General features: G+C 44.2%; 2 protein-coding genes across 4 annotated transcripts; both read right to left on the bottom strand.

Annotated features, from left to right (window-relative positions):
- Positions 1-1819: 1819 nt before the first annotated feature.
- On the bottom strand, positions 1820-8964 carry LOC130399891 (serine/threonine-protein phosphatase 4 catalytic subunit B). 2 transcript variants are annotated; one of them, XM_056605018.1, is made up of 9 exons: positions 8826-8964; positions 8022-8301; positions 7538-7589; positions 7383-7433; positions 6450-6551; positions 5723-5896; positions 4402-4528; positions 4029-4218; positions 1820-3392 (listed from the first exon to the last, which is right to left on the bottom strand). In XM_056605018.1, exons 2-9 carry the CDS (start codon positions 8129-8131, stop codon positions 3263-3265), a joined length of 936 nt encoding a protein of 311 aa, XP_056460993.1. In that variant the 5' UTR covers positions 8132-8301; positions 8826-8964; the 3' UTR covers positions 1820-3262. The 2 variants fall into 2 exon arrangements, with proteins under 2 accessions (XP_056460993.1, XP_056460991.1); XM_056605016.1 differs by having other exon boundaries at positions 2856-3392; positions 8761-8962.
- A 351-nt stretch (positions 8965-9315) lies between these two features.
- cln3 (CLN3 lysosomal/endosomal transmembrane protein, battenin) lies at positions 9316-19462 on the bottom strand. Of its 2 annotated transcripts, XM_056605013.1 has the most exons (16): positions 18805-19462; positions 18527-18587; positions 18380-18416; positions 18144-18240; positions 17958-18041; positions 17369-17448; positions 17014-17099; positions 16545-16617; positions 15175-15318; positions 14452-14627; positions 13433-13485; positions 13176-13244; positions 12681-12736; positions 12093-12186; positions 11219-11359; positions 9316-11003 (listed from the first exon to the last, which is right to left on the bottom strand). In XM_056605013.1, exons 1-16 carry the CDS (start codon positions 18835-18837, stop codon positions 10887-10889), a joined length of 1401 nt encoding a protein of 466 aa, XP_056460988.1. In that variant the 5' UTR covers positions 18838-19462; the 3' UTR covers positions 9316-10886. The 2 variants fall into 2 exon arrangements, with proteins under 2 accessions (XP_056460988.1, XP_056460989.1); XM_056605014.1 differs by having other exon boundaries at positions 18527-19462.
- Between the last annotated feature and the right edge of the window lie 12 nt (positions 19463-19474).

Genomic DNA, 19474 nt, shown 5'->3' with positions numbered 1-19474 from the left:
GAGGAGGAGGGGGAGAGGAGGAGGTACAGGACGAAGAAGAGAGGAGGAGGAGGAGGAGGAGGAGGAGGAGGAGGGATCATGAGGAGGAGGAACAGGAACAGGAAGAAGAAGAGAGGAGGGGGAGGAACAGGGAACAGGAAGAAGAAGAGAGGAGGGGGAGGAAGGATGAGGAGGAGGAACAGGAAGTAGAAGGGGGGGGGGGGGGGAAGGAGGATTGGGTGTTTGAGTGATTTTATAGTTTTGTTTTTTTCCGGCTAGCCCATCATATAGCTCTTTCAGAGCCGTAATCATTCCCAACTGGAAGGAGAAATTACAGGAGGGAGGTACTTATAGGAGGGGGAGGGAAAGAGAGGACATACAAACATAGCTGAGGTTGCAGTGAGAGAATTGTGTATTTACCAGGGGCTAGCTCGCTAGCGATACAACCAGTTAGTTGGTTTGTTGTCATCCTATCACATGTTGAGCCGACTCGTTTTTAGACACTCAACCGTGTGTTGTAATAAGGGAATCAATCACCCGAGACTTTCTCATGCATTTTACAGCAAATGTGTGGATGTTTATGAGAAGGTCTGAGGGGGACAAACAAACTGATATTAGTTAGACAGACCTTGATGAGAATTTAATGTTTATTATTAAACGTAAGATATAAAGAGTTTTTGAAAGATTATTTTCATCAAATGTTGAATTTCTATTGAAATAAAATCAGCGTGAAACACTGTGGTTAACATTCACAGCTATTTGGATAGTTTACTGGATATACATTTTTATTTGTTACTAACAAATGAGTGAATGGGTATTTCTTTTTATCTCTGATTTAACCATTCTTAGCCTTTGTACCAAACCAAGCAGTTATTACAAAAGTCTCCAAGTGGACTCAAGATAGCGACCCTACCGTTTAGCCTCTGTTCCTACAACCACTAACCCTGGAATGATAATAGTGCCGGTGCTAACATTTTGGTTTCTCGTTTTCTGCTGCTCTGTGTCTTGGGCTAGACTGCACTGAAAAGACTAATCCTCTGCTCACTAATCATCACATGCTTCATTTGGATTCCGTGTGACTTTCTCCACTAACAGCCTGGCTCTTCTGATGGGTCTTGACGGAATATAAATTATCATTTTGGGATTTGTACTGCTGCTCACCACCCACTGCCCCGTCTGGGCGTGCTCTGACTGCTCTCCCCAGGGCCTGTGTGTGTGTGGGCGGCACCTCAGCTCTCTGGAGGGCTGAGGATGTGAGAGAATAAAGCATTTTCAAACATTGCTTGGTCGTGTCTTATCCGATTTTAAGAGGATTCTTTATTTATTTTTGCGAAATGAAAAAACAAAAAAAAATGTTTGTGATGCATTAAGAAATAGGTGTTCATATAAATTGAATTTAAGTACCAATGTCACTTTGCATTTAAATTAATTATTATAAGCGCAGTATTAGACATGTCTAATGCATATATCGTTTTCTTCTACGCCGCTGCTTGGGCTGTGTATTGCGTCATTAAAACCATATAACAAAAAATGCTACGTTATACCTTGTAAAATAAAATGCTCCTGAAATGGCTATATGCTGCCCTCTTGTGTCTTAGGTTTATAAAGTTTGAGGTCTTAAACATAACTGCTATTTTAATGGGTTAGGGTGAAATAAATGCTGAGAAGGCCTACATAACAGACGTTAATAATCTTTGTGTTATAGAATGAGAGGTTATGTTCTCAGTAACTTAATCTATTTGACCAAAAGGATTGCACATAGATATCTGTTCACAAGCTTCTTTTCTGCTATTTTGGGGAGTATAGAATAGCATAGTAGTTGGTTGTGTAAATAGTGTAAGTATAAGTATAATGTATATGTCCAAAAGGAGAGTAAAAGCAGTGCACGTTATTATGGCTTATCTTTCACCTACTTTAATATTATTCATTGTATCTTAGCTTTGTATGCTTTTTTTCCTGTCGCTGTGATTAGGGGTTTATTGGCATCTCATTCATGAACTTTGTCTGTTTTTATTACCTCACTCACAGCCACTCATTTAATCACAAAAACAAGTTGTATGAAATGCATTCACCAGTAGTAAGGGTCAAGTAGATGCTTTCCATTGAGCCACATTGCATTAGTACTTCCCTAGTTAACACTCTATAGTAAACTATTTAGGCAATACGTACATGGGGAAATTGGACACATGCACGGGACATTCATCAGCGTCATGTCAATGGCGGTCCCATAAACAAGCCGACACGTTTTGGAGTTTTCCCCACCCTTATTCACCTTGTGCTTACGTGTTGGACCATCTCTGTCAGAGGATAACGATGCAGCACGGGATACAGTGCAGAAATAAGTGATTAAAAGGCTGCATTATGGGGATAAAGTAGTGCACTATATCGTCAACCACCGCACATTTGACTACAAAATAGAGTCACCCTAAATAGTGCACTACATAAATGGACCAGCACTTGCATATACACAGCATAAAAGCACAGATAAATGTCGATACAAAAGACTTTATTCTTACAATATCAAAATTGACAGATTTGTAGATGGGAGAAACTATGGTGGATATCATGACTCCTTGTGGGCAGTTAAAGGAACTGCAATGAACCCATTAGAGAACGTGATACCAAGAATAGTTCAGAAGCAAGGAAAAGAAAATTGTCATTTTGTAAATAATTCTGGCATCAACAAAATACAAAAAGAGGAAAACAATAAAGTGTTAAGAATGTATTAAAGAAATTGCTCAAATGAAAAAGTCTGCATATCATTAAAAAAACAATTATACCTCCTTCCACGTCCCCCGTCCCAACTATCTGACTGTTCATGTAAAAATACTACAAATAGGTTTGTGGAAGGAAAGGCGAGAGGTAGGGGGGGGGGGGGGGGGGGGGGGGGGGGGTATCTACAGAGATCAGAGAGAGGAGACGACCACAGCGGCGACAGAGTCGGAACATTTTAAAAACGAAATTGAATGGCCGCCGTTTTGAAAGCGCTATAGACGACAGTTACAAAAGTCATGGGCCCAGGTCCGGAGGTCGGCGCTGACGGAGCCTTGTGTCCGGGGAAACCATCGCGCTGCTGGCAGTGTGGTGGGGGGGGCTCCCTCTTCGTGGGCCGCACACCGGGGGGGGGGTGCCGCGACCGCTCATAAGTGAAAGACGGGCGGTGGGTGCGGGCGAGCGTCTGTCCTATCGGGAGAGCGGTTGGGGGGGAGGGGGAGGAGCTTATCTGTTTTGGACCCCGCCCGACTCTTGTCCCGAGGGGGTGGGGGGGGGGGGGGGGTGGCGCTCACAGGAAGTAGTCGGCCACGGGCTTCTTGGAGGGGATGCCCCGGGTCTCCTGCGGCGCCGCCTCGAAGATGATGAACTCCCGCTGCAGGTGCTCGTCCAGCTCCAGGATGGCCGCCACGTTACCGCACCTGGGGGGCGGGCCGGGAGCAGGGCCGGTTAGTGATGAGAGGAGGGTCAACAGAGTGCAGCGTTACCCCCGTGCCTTAGGGGGCGCTCTACGGCACCCGTCAAGTGCAACTAGTCACAAGTGTAACTAGTTACTGTTACAAGTGTAACTAGTTACAAGTGACTCGCACCAGATCAATGTAACTAGTTAAAAGTAACTAGTTACAAGTGTAACTAGTTACTTTTAACTAGTTACATTGATCTGGTGCGAGTCACTAAAAGTTTAAATGGATATTAACATCTCGCCCTGCCTTCTTGAGTCACTCAGTTACTAACACGTTATACTTATGTTAAGTAACACACAGTGTTCGTGTTTGGTTTAAAACAAGACAAAATGCAAAAAGTTATTCTTCAGGGACGCTCAAGAGATGCAACCGGTCAGGACATCAGAAAGCTAAACAGAACTGTATGTGAAAAGTTATTTTGGACATCACACGTCGAACAAGTGAAGTGGCCGTTGGAAGATTGCCAGACCGAGTATTGCTACTGTTGCATCATGGGAGGCCATTAGCCAACCCAAACGGTATTAAGTGGTGTGAGGACATTCAGGACTCCCGTGAGACCAACAGGTCCTCCTTCATGCGTGTGCGCCCCCCCACCTGTAGCAGTAGTTGGGCGCCGACCACACGGTGAGCACCGTCTCGTTGAAGTGCCACTTGTAGCCCTCCATCACCAGCTGGTGGGCGCGGCAGATCATGTGGATGTCGTTGGCCGCGTTGAACTGGGCCACCACGTCGGAGCCGAACAGGTAGCCGGCGCCCCGCGGGCTCACGCCCCAGCCCGTGGTGTCTGAGGGGGACGGGGAGACGGTCAGGCACAGGTCAACAGAGGACCACCATCGGGGGGGGGGGACCATTGTTTAACACGGTCCCCTGGTAAACATCCTGTGTTGTGAAGGGAAAGAGTAATCCAAGCCTTCCCCAGGGCCCCGCCCTGTACAGCCACGGGGGCCGAAGAGGGGACACGCCGTACCTTCGGGGTCAGACCACAGCAGGTCGCACATGGGCCCGTCGTGGGGCACTTCCTGCTTCCTGTCGATGGTCCGGATCTGGTCCAGGGTCTGGATGGACGGGGACAGGCCGCCGTGCACGCAGAAGATCTGGAGGAGCACAATGCGAAGCGGTGAGACCCTCTCAGAAGGTAAACTTCTGGCTCTAGAGTCATATCCAAAGGCAAAGACTCTTTTCACACTTCATTTGTTTCAGCCAATCATGTTGATCACACTTCAGGGCCCAACCAAAACTTTTAGTACAGTTTACTACAACCAGCAGTAGTAAACTGTAATAAAGGTGTCCTTTAAAAACAAAAAAGTGTCCTTTCATGTTTGGAGGCCTCAGAATATGGTTTGAGTTTCAAGTCTAAAAAGAGTTTTGAAAGAAACACTAAACATCGTGCAGGTCTCCAGATAATACAATAAGTCCTTAAAACCTAATTTTTAAAAGCACACATATAATAATAATAATAATAATAATAATAAATTGTATTTATAATGCACTTTATATTCAAGAATCTCAAAGTGCTTCAGAGAAAAAAATACCAAAAAAATTAAAAAGGGGGAACCTCAAAGAAAGTTTAGCTAAATGCTCTTTTAAAGAGATGGGTTTTGAGGTTCCGTTTAAAAAGAGCTGTAGTCTGTGGAGCCCTCAGGTGGTCAGGGAGGGCGTTCCATAGTCTAGGGGCAGCAGCAGAAAAGGCCCGATCACCCATGGTGCACAGCTTTGTATGTCGGGTTTGGAGGGTGTGAGTGGATCCTGAACGGAGTGTACGTGAGTTTGTCGGGTGGGTGAGGAGTTCCTGAAGGTAGAGGGGGGCAAGTCCGTGAAGGCACTGGTGGGTGAGGAGGGAGACCTTGTACTCAATTCTGAGTGAGACAGGGAGCCAGTGCAGTGATATAAGTGATATAAGGCACACAACTTTTTTCCGTGTTCGGTGTGTGTGGACAAGAGGCCGTAGAGTTAAATTAGGGCTCAGATGTATTTGGTTGCAATATGGTTCACCGGCCACTGTAAAAACAATCCCCTTCTGAAAGCCTCATCTCAATCCTCAACAAATGAGTTTTTCTCCAGACTTCCCATCTGTTCCTGGTTAACGGCTCAGTCTCTGTGAGCAATCCCACCCCAGAGGTTCTGCTGTAACATCTAACATAACTGCCTGATCCTGGATCACCCTTCAATAACAACGGTCCCCAGAACCACCAGACCGACGTATTAACCCCATGGTCAGCCAACTACAACCAGACAAACAGTAGACACTTTGGGGGGGGGGGGGGGGGGGGGGGGGGGGGGCAGCTCACCTTGCCATCGATGATGGCCGAGAGGGAGAGGTAGTCGAAGATCTCGGTGCAGTACCGCCACACGGTGACCGAGCCGTACTTGCGGAGGCACTCGTCGTAGAAGCCGTACACCTGGGTGATCTGCCGTGACTCGTGGTTCCCTCGGATCAGGGTGATCCGGTCTGGGTACCTGACCTGGGGGATTACAGGGGATCAGAGGGACGCCAAACTAAATGTTCCCCCCCGCACAGCTTTCAAATCAAGGCTGGGCTCCGACTTGATTTAATCGAGTCGACTTATGGCGATGGCCAGTTTGAATTACTCTCAGTCTTAACGACGATTAAGACACGCCTGAAACAATCAATGCAAGGTTTTAAACACCAAATAGAAAAGGACAAATTCTGTTAGTCCGATAGCATACATTAATTGACATTCCCATATACTTCTATGTAATGAATTAAGTGTTAAATGTCAATACTGACATGCCCTGGTGCAAATGAATGATGTATGAGGGCACCACAATCCACTGATTGTCTTAAAACATTTATTTTTAAAAAAACCTTTAGCTCCCACTCATAGATGTTTTTAAACCCCCTTTTTATATCTATTTTTGCTTTTAACCTGTAGCCCTTTGAGATCTTCGGATGAAAAGGGCACTATAAATGAAATGTATAATTATTATTATTATTATTATTATTATTATTATTATTATTATTATATAAAAGCATGGAATCAGACAGCTCTGTACCTTCAGAGCGAGCAACAGAAGGAAGGTCTCCACGCTGTAGAAACCTCGGTCCACAAAGTCGCCCATGAAGAGATAGTTTGTCTCTGGAACATCTCCGCCCACCTGCCAACGGAGGGTGATTAACAGTTAGTGTGGGGCCAGTGAGCAACTGGCTGATTCCTCAGCCTTGAGAAACAAGGCCAAACGCATATGAACGTAGTTCGCATAACAATCAAACCTAGGGTTCACTTCATCAGGTGAAATCTCTTCTTAAGATATCCAAAACAATAATCGTGGTATAATCATTGATAGTGCATTAAACACCAACAAGTAGTTTAAAGGTATGACGTTATTTCTTCCACTAGTGGTTTCGCAATCAATAACAAAGACGTAGTTTGAGGAGGTCATAAAGTAGGGATCAGCTGTTCACCTCCGCTGCCAGAGAAAATACTTAACGTTAACCTGCCAACACAAGATTAGATGAGTCAACTGCCCACAGAGCTTTGTATGAGTAAGAGGCCAATCAAATCACGGGGATGCCCAGTGCCGTTATTGTGTTCCACAAAATCATAGGAAAATAACTTATGAGCGTGTTGTAACGTTACCATGCAAGCAGGCTGTCATGGGCCACTTGTTGTGGTAGCAGATCAATATTGAAATACATCTATAAACTAGGGAGCTACTGGTTTACAGATCTCGTGTTTTCCCCAGGAGGTAGGAGGTAAAAGGGCACGACGCTATTGACAGCCGATCAAAGGAAACGCACCATTCCTGGATCAAAATACTGATTTCTCTGGGTTTGAACTTTGTTGCAAACTTTGGGATGATGCAAGTGCACAACTCAACAAAATATATGACAGAACTAGTTTTTTATACATTTAAATGATACCAGTTAAACCTTTAAAAGATGTTTGGTTTGAACTAAATACAGGAGGTTAAAGGGAGCGTACTTACTCTAAATAACTCTTTCAAGTCATAAAACTGCCCATGAATATCGCCACATACCTGTAAAACAAGATAATGAACAAACATTAAACAGTCAATGTTTGAACACTTGAATTTAAATGTCAGGCCAATTGTGTTCCTGGTTAAGTCGGATAGTAACTCACGGTGACCGGCGAGTCCACTCGCTGGACATTACTTTCTTCCACCAAGATCTCCCTGAAAACAAAACCATACAAAAGATTAAAGCCAAAGAGTGTCCCACAAGTCCGCTATCGAGAAGTTTGACAAAAGCCAGGTCATACAACCACTACATTCAGAATATCATCATTTAAATCACTCAATGGTTTATTTTTCTATATTGATTACATCCTAGGCTAGGATTCCAAAATGTTCAGTATTTTCCAACAGAGATTATGGTAAACAAAAGGCTTATGCAACACGCATGCAAGAGCAAGCTGTATTGATTGATGCATTTGCCACATTAAAGAGTCCATGACCTGTTGAAATCAATGTTAGAAAAGCACTGCTTGTTTTTTTTAACACTAGCATACTGCTCCATTGATTTATTTCTAGGTAAGCAGCATGACCTCAACCCATTTCAATCTCTCTAGCAGTCACATTTCGTAGAAGTAATTTCGTAGTGATTACCTTGCTTTGGCACACAGTGCTTTGACTTCATTCTCCTTTATCAGCTCACAGCGTCGTAGCTGATCTATCTGTCGGTCCAGGTCACTGATGTCCCCCATTGTCACACACATAGGGAGATCCGCTCACACAAGTTGCGTGCTCTTGCGCACACACACCTTGACTGCACTCAGATGAGACGGTGCAGCACAACGGGCGATGTGTGTGGCGCAAACAGTACGCTGTCACCCTGCTTCTGATCGGACTCAGCGCACTGGGGGACAGGCTAACTTTCAGACGTCAGCTGTAAGGGAAGAAAAACAAATCTCCAGTCAACAAATATACATTCCGTGTAAACATCTTGAAGGGTGGACATTTCAGAGTACACGTATACACACATGGCGGTATAAACTTTATTGGGGTAGAGTCTGTATGGAGAACAAGGCGACCCTAGGCCCCTTCGCGGAGCTAAACCCCATGCTAAAACTTTAGCTTACGTCACTGATAGCGGCTACAATTAAGCCAACACGTTATTTAAACCGGTGTGCTATCATAATGGTCCATCCGAGACCACGCACAGTACTACCGTTGTTTTCAGAACCAAGATATGTGCCTTTGGGGTTCCCCCAAGTCCAAAAGGGTGCCAATTAACTAGCTCTCGTATGCTAGGAACTTTAGCACCGCCTGTTTTAGGAGGCGAGCTAGGAGGCTAACCGGAGTTAGCATTTAATATAGAAACGTCGTGAACGAAACATAACCGTACCTTTACGAAAATTCGCGTAGAAATAGCATGGATCTTTTGGCGGGGCTATTTATAAAAACAATGACCTCTGATTTCATTCCATGGATGAGTTATGCGGCTGGTCTTTCTTCATAAGTCGGCCTTTTCTTTGCGCTTCCTCCCCGGTTCACCACTCCAGCTGAACGCCGCCGACTTGGCTACTACTTCCGGTGTCGGCAATGCGCGCTCATGTAATCAAGTACGCGCACTTTCAGAGTGCTCCCTGGACAATGGATAGCTTGCATTGTTTTTTTTTAAATGTGTAAATCAATATATTTGTCCTGTTCGTTTTGCTTTGAATATTGCAAAATACATTGAAGAGACGTTGGTAAATGTGATTTGGATAATTATTTGGTTCTACAATTCTGATATGTGATCATATACAATTTTACCAAATTCATTTACAAATAATTCGGTTTAAGATCAGATATTTTCAGTATGAATAAAAATGTCAAATATTTTGTTTTTGTGTAGTTTCAATAAACAAAAAAAATATTTAGCAACTGTTGAATTGCACAGAAAATAACATGTAATTCCAAATCTATTTAAATCGTTTTTATTATCATTTGTATTTTCATGATATATTAGACACTTTTTGCTGTATTATGTCAAGTAAAAACAGTTATAGCAACAACATGTGGCATAATAACAACATTTTGTGAAGATTTAAAAGACGATGCAAAAAAAGTTGTGCACTTTAGCTGGCAACCAATTACTGATTAATATTAATGAGATAGTTCTCAGCTACTCCCAGAGAGCATTCTGGGAGTTCTGAATCCTATTTTTAGCTTGTCTCTCTGGAAAATCCTGGAGAAACATTTCCTATTGAATAAACCTAAGACATTGTAAATATGATTTAACATTTAGTCAGAAAAGCACAGCGTCTATAACACCGAAGCGTAGGCAGAGGCCAATTAATATCAGTTTAATATCATTAACATCGTTTAAGTAGCAATCTGCACATTGCAACTACAGCTGCAAATAAAGTGTGTTGATTTAACAATTTAACAACGATTCACCATTTTGCCCTACAAAATCCATTGTAGAGCAATTACAAACCAAGTTCCAGTAATTTAGGAATCAAGGGTAAAACAATATAATAATACAAAACTAAAGTGTCTAGTGGACAGCTGCTTTAATTTCAGGTCGAATCCTGACGCGCTCACTTCAGGTTTCAACCCTCTAAGAACAATATTCATGAAAATGATATAACGTACACGAATGTCTGGTGTGATTTCAACAGATTCTCAATCTATGTGGACGAGTCAAGGAGAGGCATCGGTTCAATTTGGTCCAACCTTTGCTAGCTACGCGGAACAAGAACCTTCTTATAAATAAAACTAAATCACAAAAAGGGAATGTTTTTGGAAAATAATAATACGCAAGATAAAAATGTAATGCATTAAATGAGTCTTGAGAACCCGTTTCCTCCCCCTGTCCATAACTCCTACTGGATCTGAACTGCACATCACAGGCCGCAAAACCTACACCACTATTAAATATATAAATACCTTAAATTCTAAAGTATACGTTATATATACACGTGGGCTTCTGCAGTAGGCCACATATTTATAATCAAGTGGATAGAGTCTAGGGGTATATATCACATTCACAACCGTGCGTATCTCCATTAGCAGCCATTGCAAAGGTTTGCATAAACCTTTGCATAAGAGTCGAGTTCAGGAAATGTATCACGTTTGGTTTGCACGTTAGCGATGTGAAACGATGCACCTCTGTTATGCATGGTCACGTCCTCGTACCGTGATAGCCACTGTGCATGTTCAGAATGTACCGAATGATGAGCGGGGATAGCAAGGCTCAGTCTCGCGTGCTCAAAACCGTTTTTTTTTGGAAATTTGGACTGACCAACCCTTGAAAGATATGTGCTGGATGTGCTGGCCCATTTTAAAATACATTTCTAGAATAAACAGCCAAGGAGTGACTGGAGTAAACCGGACTGCGCTATAAGACAGTGCCTGGCAGGAAGTGTTGGGCTGGCTAGAGAGATCCACCATTTTGGTCGCTCTGAGTGGGGCCCCTGTGGGTGTGGCCCCTGTGGGTGTGGCCCCTGTGGGTGTGGCCCCGCTGGGTGTGGCTCCTGGGCTCTGTCACAGGGAGCAGAAGTAGCTGTGGGCGGGGAAGGCGGTGAGCGCGGCCAGGGCGATGCCCAGGGTGTCTCCGACGCTGGCTGCAGCCATGGCGTACTCCCGCTCCCGGTCCCCTGACTGGAGACGGTACAACACCCAGTGTGTGAAGATGACAATCCGTAGCTCACAACTTGACCACAACATGACCGACTGCCAAATTTAATTCCAACATTTTGTTTTTTGGATACGTGATTTCTTCCTTGCACTGGGAATGGCGTTAGGTCTACAGGGTTGTGCTACATCAAATGAACCAGCCTCGCTCATAGACTCGACTCATAGAACCACAGACTGACCTCCTTGCTTATGAAGTAGAAGGTGTTGACGTAGGCCGCGCCCCCCAGTAAGCCCTCGTAGAGGACGATAATGAACACCAGCCATGGCGCGGGCAGGAACTGGAAATAGACCGCAGACAGCAGGAACACCGTGTTCACGATCTGATCTCCGGGAGAGATAGAGAGAGATTGAGAGAGAGAGAGAGGGAGAGAGAGATCTATAAATGCAGACAAACATGCAGTTCATTCACTGAAAGTTACAAACACTAATGGTCCCATTTAGCCTGCCTCACTATTGATACTGTTGCTATAAACGTCTCTGCTCGCGATCAGACAAAGAATGATGAAACTATAATCAATATCAGGGCCAATGTTTAGAGTAGAGAACCAGATACTAGTGTAGAAATGCTGTAGGAATCAAAGGCAAGCCTACAAATGCAAGTCACAGAATCACTCCAACCAGCATGCTTAACAGTGGTAACACTGCCAAATGAAATGCAAGTAAACACCCACAAGTGGTCAGTCTGCCCGACGTTGCGAAATGTAAACACACATGCTGCCAAGAATGAGCAAGCCCAGAATAACCAGAAGCATATTAGGGTAATAATTAGGTTAGTCATGAAACCCAACACAGCTGTTTTGGGATTATATGACATTTAATTATTAGATTATGTTTGTTTTTTTGGGTGACTACAATATATGGTTTGGGCGTGTGAGCAAAATGGCTTATACCATTGTGCCCTTAAGCTGCGCTGTGAGGCGTCGGTTTGATTCTGTGTTTCTATGATAGGTGGACCATCCCCCCCAGGGGGGGGATGGTCCACCTATCAGAGAGCCGCACTCGTTTTGTGTTTTGGGGGGCATTTTGTGTTTTCTTGTCCATGGACCCACACACCTGGAGCAGCGCCAGAGCCCAGAGATTCCTGATCTTCACACACCGCAGCGAGGAGCGGGAAACAAGCACGCCCACCTGGTACAGGGTCTGGTACCTGTGCGGACCGGCGGGCACGCACACAAACACACATTCAATGCTTTCTTTGAATTCACAAACGACACACATTTTCAGTTACACTGGACTGTGGGGTTCAAAATACAGAGATTTAAAGAAATAAAGAGGATTAAGGGTACAAGTATCGGCGTCTTCTCCATGACGAAGGCTTCCTATGGTTGCTGGGAGTGAGCAACACAAGCAAAATGCTCTTGACCTGACAATATGATCATGACTGGCAATGTACAAACCCTTTATTTTACTGCAATTGGTGCTGTGTGCATTGGTTTTAATACAGACACGCCCCCTTCCACCTATACACACACCCACCCACCTATACACACACACACACACACACACACACACACACACACACACACACACACACACACACACACACACACACACACACACACACACACACACACACACACACACACACACACACACATACTCACAAAGACGAGACCATACGGTTTAAAGGCAGTTACTGACCAGCGATATTGTTCAGCGTGAGTCATCGTGGATTTTGGGAAGTAGAGAAGTTCAAGCTGCGGGGGCAAAGAAAGCAAACAAATCTCACACAAGAAATAGAGCAACAAGGGAAAGCAGATGTAGCCCTACGAGGTCTGTTTCTGATAAAGAGACTATTGACTACAGATGCAACAGATGCAATACAGTGCAATTTTTTCAGAAATAAAAAAATGATATATTCTGTTGCGCTACAATTGACGACACTTCTGTGTCCCAGTGTCATCATCCAGGCACCTATTGGCATCGTTGAGTGAGACAGCTCGACACTATCTGCTCCCCAACGACAGGTCTCTGGACGACAATCCTAAATAGTCTACTTATTAATTTACCAAACAAACACAATGACGTGTCGTGTGATTCCGTACTGCTGTGTTGTTTGGCGTGATTGATGCTCTCTGTGACGGGACCCGGATGGGACTGGATCTACATAGATAAACGAGGAGGGTGTTCACTCACCAGACCCTGGTTGATGAAGTACTCTGCGTAGTAAACCGTTCCCAGGGGGAGCACAAACTTCAGGATCATCTGAGTGACGAGGACGAGAGCAGAGAGATTTCTCTTTGTTATACATTCGTTATGAATACTGTGTGATTAATGATAAGCTCAGGCACACGCCCGTTGAGCCAATGATTGGGAATGAGTTGATACAAAATATAGGATTGCATCAATGTCTGTGAGTGCGTGCGTGCGTGTGTGCGTGTGTGTTCACTCACTTTGATGGCACGCATCTTCTCAGTACAAGAGAGGGGTCCACTGGCTCTGTCCTCTGATGTGTTCAGGGAGGAGAGACGTTGTTATTATTCAGCAGCAAACTGCAGCCACAGTGAGACCTCATGGGATCCAAACACTTGCTGCCTCCGGTCCCTAAAGCCTGTACTAAACGGGGCCAAAGACCTTTCACGTATTTCTATTCACATATTCATAGGCTTCCACTGCCTCGGCTGAGAACTAGCTAACGTGAGCTCAATCTCGGGGAGCTGACCTCATGGGATGCCTTTCAAATCGGAGTAAAAGGAATGAGGGACAGGCCCGTCAGTCCGTCAATGTTTTAGCTAGCCTGTTTCCTCTATTTTACTCATTTCTTTGCATATGTTTTCTTTTACTTATCTATTATTTTATTTTATTGTATGACAATGTTTATATGTGAAGCACTTTGAGTCTGCCTTGTGTATGAAAAGTGCTTTATAAATAAAGTTGCCTTGCCTTGCCTATGTTGTGGGTGGTGTCCAATATTTCTATAGATTGAGATTTTATCATTTATTTTTCATGGTTGCGATCTGTCATTTTCTGTCTGTGTCCACTGAGCCTCCGCCTAGCTCGACCAGGCCTTGGAAGAAGTTTCCCGGTTGAGTAAAACCGAGATACGGCACGCTGGGCGACAATGTGCAGTCAAACAAGAAATAAGCCAGCCGGCTTTGTCAGCTTTCACTCCGGTATCATCATCCTCATAATCTTCATCATCCTATCAGCGTGGGTCAACTCCTGTCCAACAATGGAAACGTGGGAACTACGCAAGAGTGCAAGCTTTAGCAGACCTTGTGTAAACTATACTTCAGGCGTGAGGCACAGCTGCGAGGTACTCTGTAAACAAACCCACCCAGGCTATCACTTCGACCTCGTTATTGCTCTTTGTATAGCAGCAACTAACTGTCAAGCAACTGCAATCCATTAATCGACCCATGATATTCCTCAGGTCGATAGATTTGATTTGCCAGGTATCACCCTCACCCACCTCTGGGTCCTTTCTCCTGTTGCTCAGACTCTTCCTCCTCCTCCTCCTCCTCCTCTTCCTCCCTTTCGTCCATCAGCCGGCGCCGTTCCTCAGCTCCGCCCCTCCCCATAGGCCCCGCCTCCCGTAGTCTACGCCACTGGGGGAACATCGGTGGGAAGGCCAGCAGGAGGAAATAGCTGGGAGTGTGTGAGCACAGTGTGAGAGACCCATAGAGAACCGGATGTATTCACTGCGAGGCTGAGATGAGACCGACACACAAAGACTTTGCGGTCCTCGTCACGTTATAAAATCACGGAGAAATTGCAAACAAAATGCAAAACTTGGAATTGTGTCCTTCAGGATTCAAAGGGTACGTTCCAAATCTAGTCTCCTAGCGCTCAAGCTTAGGTTGGATCGCTCGAGGTTTGAGCCTCATGCTAGCACGAAAAAAAGGAATGTTTCTGATTCCGGCTGTTGATCAGACCAATCACAAACTCTCGATGTGTAGCCAATAGCGATTGTTGCACGCAGCCATACAGTGGTCTTCTGGGCTATCATATGAATATAAAACCAACTGAACTTTCGGTCGAGCGTTCGGCCATTGAAACAGCGCCGGAGTTAAAGAAATGTGGACGTTTAGCAGGAAGCACGAGGCGAATCACCACCGAACGGACCACCGTCACACGCATGAGGACAGATCCCAGATCAGCCCCGTGACCCCGGTGACCCCCGGTGACCCCTCACCTGAGCAGCATGGCCGCCGGCACCAGCAGCATGGTGAGCAGCGTGTCCGGGGGCGACAGGCCCGCCTGGGTCAGCGCCGAGTACATCAGGGCGCCGGCCACGCCCGCCCCCCCGGTGCCCGACCCCCAGCCCTCCAGCACGTCACTGAGGAAGAGGAGGAGGACGAAGAGGGTGGTGGTGGGGATGATGATGATGGTGATGGTGGGGAGGATGATGGTGGGAGGATGATGGTGATGATGATGGTGATGATGATGATGATGGTGATGATGATGATGATGATGGCGAAGGTCGGATGGGGGATGGAAAAATGGAGACGATGGAAGAGAAAAGAGAAATCAATGACTGAAATATTGGTTAGGGAGCGATTGAATGATGACGGCGCTTGAATGATTTATTTTCGAACAAATATAATGGAATATGCCAGGTTCAAACCGCACCTTAACCTCTACTTTGCACTACTATTTAGATCGCCAACCACATTTCGTTGTCTCTGTGCTTGTATTCTGCACAGTGACAATAAAGTTGAATTTGAATCTGAATGGAATCAATGCACAAAGCGACACTATGGTATAAGTGAGAATTCAATATTTACGCAACAGAATTTACAATATATTTATTTTCAATCATCTATATATTTTATTTAGGGCTGTCAATCGATAAAAAAAAAAATCTAATTAATTACAGTCTTTGTGATGAAAAAATCTAAATTAATCGCATACTTACATTTTTCCGAGAGCATTTCAAAATAATTGAATTCAAGTAAATTATGCCAGATGGGCGATTCAATGAATAATAGACATAATAGACTTTAAAGTACAACGCCTCTTTTATTTAAAACATGTCTTTCATTAACACTCAAGATCCAATGCATCTCAGTCGAGTGTGTCTTGACGAGGCTGGCTGCTAGCGCCAGCTTCAGGGGCTGTGGCAGCTCGTACCTGCGAGCTTGCTACCAAACGTTTTGCGTTGAGGTAATATTCAAGGGTTGATGAACTCCGGTGATAGTAAAATTCCTCACAACAGAGATTGCAGATAACAGTGTTCCTATCTACAGTTCCGTCTGGGAGTTGTTCAAACTTGAACTTCGTCTTCTCGTCTGCCTCTATTTTATTGCAACGCAAATGACGCACCGGGTCAAAGGGCACTATAGAAGCGCGATTAATCTGAGTTAATTTTTTTAACGAGTTATTTTTTCTGTTATTAATTAATCGGAATTAACGCGTTAATTTGACATCCCTAATTTTTTTATGATTGTTGTATATTGTTTATATCTGGGGTTTTTCCAGAATAAAAACCCGGATACCCCAGGTAGAAAAACCATGGCCGACTGGAAATAGAGAGGTAGCACGGGGAGGGTGAAATGTTCTCACCTGCTGAAGAAGGCAGTCAGGGACAGGAAGGACAGCTCTCCCAGTCCGGACCCCATGCTGGCAAAGACAACACCTGGAGACGCACGGTTCCACATACGAGAGTCAGGCCGGTTCTTGATGTCCTTCACGTGTGTTTTCTGTGTGTCAAATATTAATCGTAGCGGACAGAATATGTCTATCGAAAACGGTTCTAGCAGAATGTAGAGAGTACAAACATGTCCGCTGTGTGACATCGTCAACATTTCCCAAACCTGGATGTTATTAATAGCAGTAAAAAGTCATCACAGTGTTTTCAATTCATTATATTTAATATTTTATTTGATCACAAAGTCTCAATTCTTGTGCAAGGGATGCCCATCCAACATGTACTCGCAGTGGGGTATCGGTCACGTGTCAATAATTCAGACTAATTCAATAAGTTAAACATCGGCAGCACGCAGCGCATGCAATAAAGCGTGAGCTCAATTACCCAGAATGCTCATGGTCATGGTGGTGGAGAAGGACACCAGCAGGAAGCTGGTCACCGTGGCGCCGACGCAGAACAGCACTCGGAACCTAGGGAACCGAAACACAACACAGGAGACTAACTTTAGCCGGTTAAACCTGCACACATACTACATACTAGTTGTACTTCTGTATATGTGCAGCTGTCTCTACGTCAATTTTCAATTACGCATTATATTTTGGTGTGAACTTCAGCAAAACAAATGATCAGTATGAAATATATGAACAATAAGATATAATAATGACCCTGTGAGGTTGGAGGTAGCGCTGTATCAGAAGGGGAACAACCCTAGCAGTGACCCTGTGAAGTCGTCACTTACCCATAGGGCACGTGGTGGATGTAGAACGTAGCGGACAACTTGATGACGAGGGAGGGCAGAATGTCAGCCAATAGAACCACCTTGGGAGAGGGGAACAGGGAGTCTAGATCAACGCCCTACCTCGATCCATGGGAAACAAATGGACTAAGAATGATGGCACACGACCCTGGTTCTAAGCAAACAACCCTAGATAGGTTTTTAATCTATTATTGGACCTAACTAACTGAATGCAATGACAACTGGTGAGGATCTGATCATGGTGAATTCAAAGAGGGAAGAATAACAGGAAGGAAGGGACACATTGATATAATGTTGAGGAGTATGTTCCTCACAATAAGATCGGTGTAGCCAATACATGGAATAGCGCAACAACAACAAAAACTCAGGGGGATGACAAGAATAAGCATTCCAATATAGATGGGGTTTTAAACCAACACTGCTGGCACGACTATGTTATAATAAGTAATGAAAAAATGCACTTTTGCACCGGCTTGTTGCATTGGAAGAAATATACATTGTGTGTGGTGAGTCTCACTCATGATATGCAAATTCACATTTGTGTTTGTGGGACGGTGTTTAATGTATTTACCGCAGTAGACACAGGGTTGCAGTCATAGCGAGTGCTGTTGCTACTATTTCTCACTTCAAAGTCACCGTTCAGTGAGGGAGGAGTCTGCAACAGAGACAGAAACTGTTTGAATAAGGCTATTGCAAAACCTAATTCGAGTATTGAACTTTTGTAGCCGATAGGCCTATAAATTGGTTTTATTCTTACAGGAGTTGTTGAGTTGTCCGACTGCTGTTTGGTCAGAATGTCATGGGCTGCACTCAGCATCACCACATAGGCAAAGTTGTTGCACAATCCAAGCAGCCTGACGGGGGAGGTCAAATATATGAATCGTTAACGGGAACCTACACGTTTAGTAAACAACAGATTTTCACTTTCTAACAATAGTTACTGGGGTCGTAAAAAGGGAGTGAGTTGCGAGTTATAAGAACCAGTATTCTTACCAGAATCCAGACCAATTGCGGATCTTTGATGAACGGCCTGTAGGGAATCCAGAATCAATGACTTCAAAAATAAACAGCTGATTTTAACGTTATACACAAAGATAACCATGTTTATTAAATGACAATTCTGTCAGATCTCTGACTCACCCTCAACCTGATTATGTGGGATCACGCGATCTGCGTCCAGGCTGTCTGCTTCGTCCATGATCTACCAGACAGACAAACTGGTAATTTTAGGATAAATAAACAGCTGGTTAACTGGTTAAGCTGGTAAACCGGCTGACAGCTCTGCCACTTAGACAATGTTGACTTTCCCAATATTATATTCACTGCATATGGCCAAAGATATCCATAGCGAATGGTAGGTTTATGTTAAAGACGAATGACAAAGAAATTTGAGCTGACACTAATAAAATATAGGCTACTTGTCTTGTTTCACATCCTCTTCGCATTTTCATGTTTCAACCTGCGGTGTTGCACAAAAATAAGTCCTTCTGAAAACACATTCAACACGAACGTTCCGCTATTATTAATTTACGCCATTGATCAAACCATTAATTTACTAGATATCGTTTCATTTAATTAATTTTCTTAACCCTTGTTATGACGTACATAATTTATTTCCAAGCTTCAGATTATGATGAAAAAATCTGCTTCCTTGAATTTGGACGACGGAGCACATTGAGGAGGAGCAGGCTGCTATTCCACTAGTACACCACAAGGGGGCAGAGTGGACATCTGCTTCCTTGCATTGGGACGACGAGGCGCATTGAGGAGCAGGCTGCTATTTCACTAGTACACCACACGGGGCCGTTGAGACTCTACCTGCTTACCGACTGTTAAAATGATGTGGTTTGAACCACGTAAGTATTGTTTTAAATAGGACTTGACTAAAGAATGATAAATGTTGTTGAATATAAAAACTTAATTATAGTATTTCAAATCGTGATCAATTAATCGACCTACCATTACTGCACCCTAGACTAATGACCACAATAAAGGAGGTATATCTAAGATCACAAAGCTCACTCATCTTTGTACAAGTCAAGTAATTAGAAAAGTGGCGTACCGTCCACCGCAACAACAGTTGGTGTA

This window comes from Gadus chalcogrammus, chromosome 2, assembly GCF_026213295.1.
Source record: "Gadus chalcogrammus isolate NIFS_2021 chromosome 2, NIFS_Gcha_1.0, whole genome shotgun sequence".
Taxonomy (NCBI): domain Eukaryota; kingdom Metazoa; phylum Chordata; class Actinopteri; order Gadiformes; family Gadidae; genus Gadus; species Gadus chalcogrammus.
The sequence above is the reverse complement of the archived record's forward strand: the minus strand, read 5'-3'. Positions and strand labels throughout refer to the sequence as shown.

Excerpts from the sequence above, each read along its gene's own strand:
- LOC130399891 (XM_056605018.1), bottom strand. The coding sequence starts at position 8,131 with ATGTGTGTGACAATGGGGGACATCAGTGACCTGGACCGACAGATAGAT. Across the intron at positions 4,529-5,722 it reads CGGCCATCATCGATGGCAAG|ATCTTCTGCGTGCACGGCGG; the intron begins GTGAGCTGCCCC and ends GTGCTCCTCCAG. Across the intron at positions 3,393-4,028 it reads GCGCCCAACTACTGCTACAG|GTGCGGTAACGTGGCGGCCA; the intron begins GTGGGGGGGCGC and ends CCCGCCCCCCAG.
- cln3 (XM_056605013.1), bottom strand. The coding sequence starts at position 18,837 with ATGAAAATGCGAAGAGGATGTGAAACAAGACAA. Across the intron at positions 16,618-17,013 it reads CATGACCATGAGCATTCTGG|GTGTTGTCTTTGCCAGCATG; the intron begins GTAATTGAGCTC and ends GTGCGTCTCCAG. Across the intron at positions 15,319-16,544 it reads CTGACTGCCTTCTTCAGCAG|TGACGTGCTGGAGGGCTGGG; the intron begins GTGAGAACATTT and ends CCTCTTCCTCAG.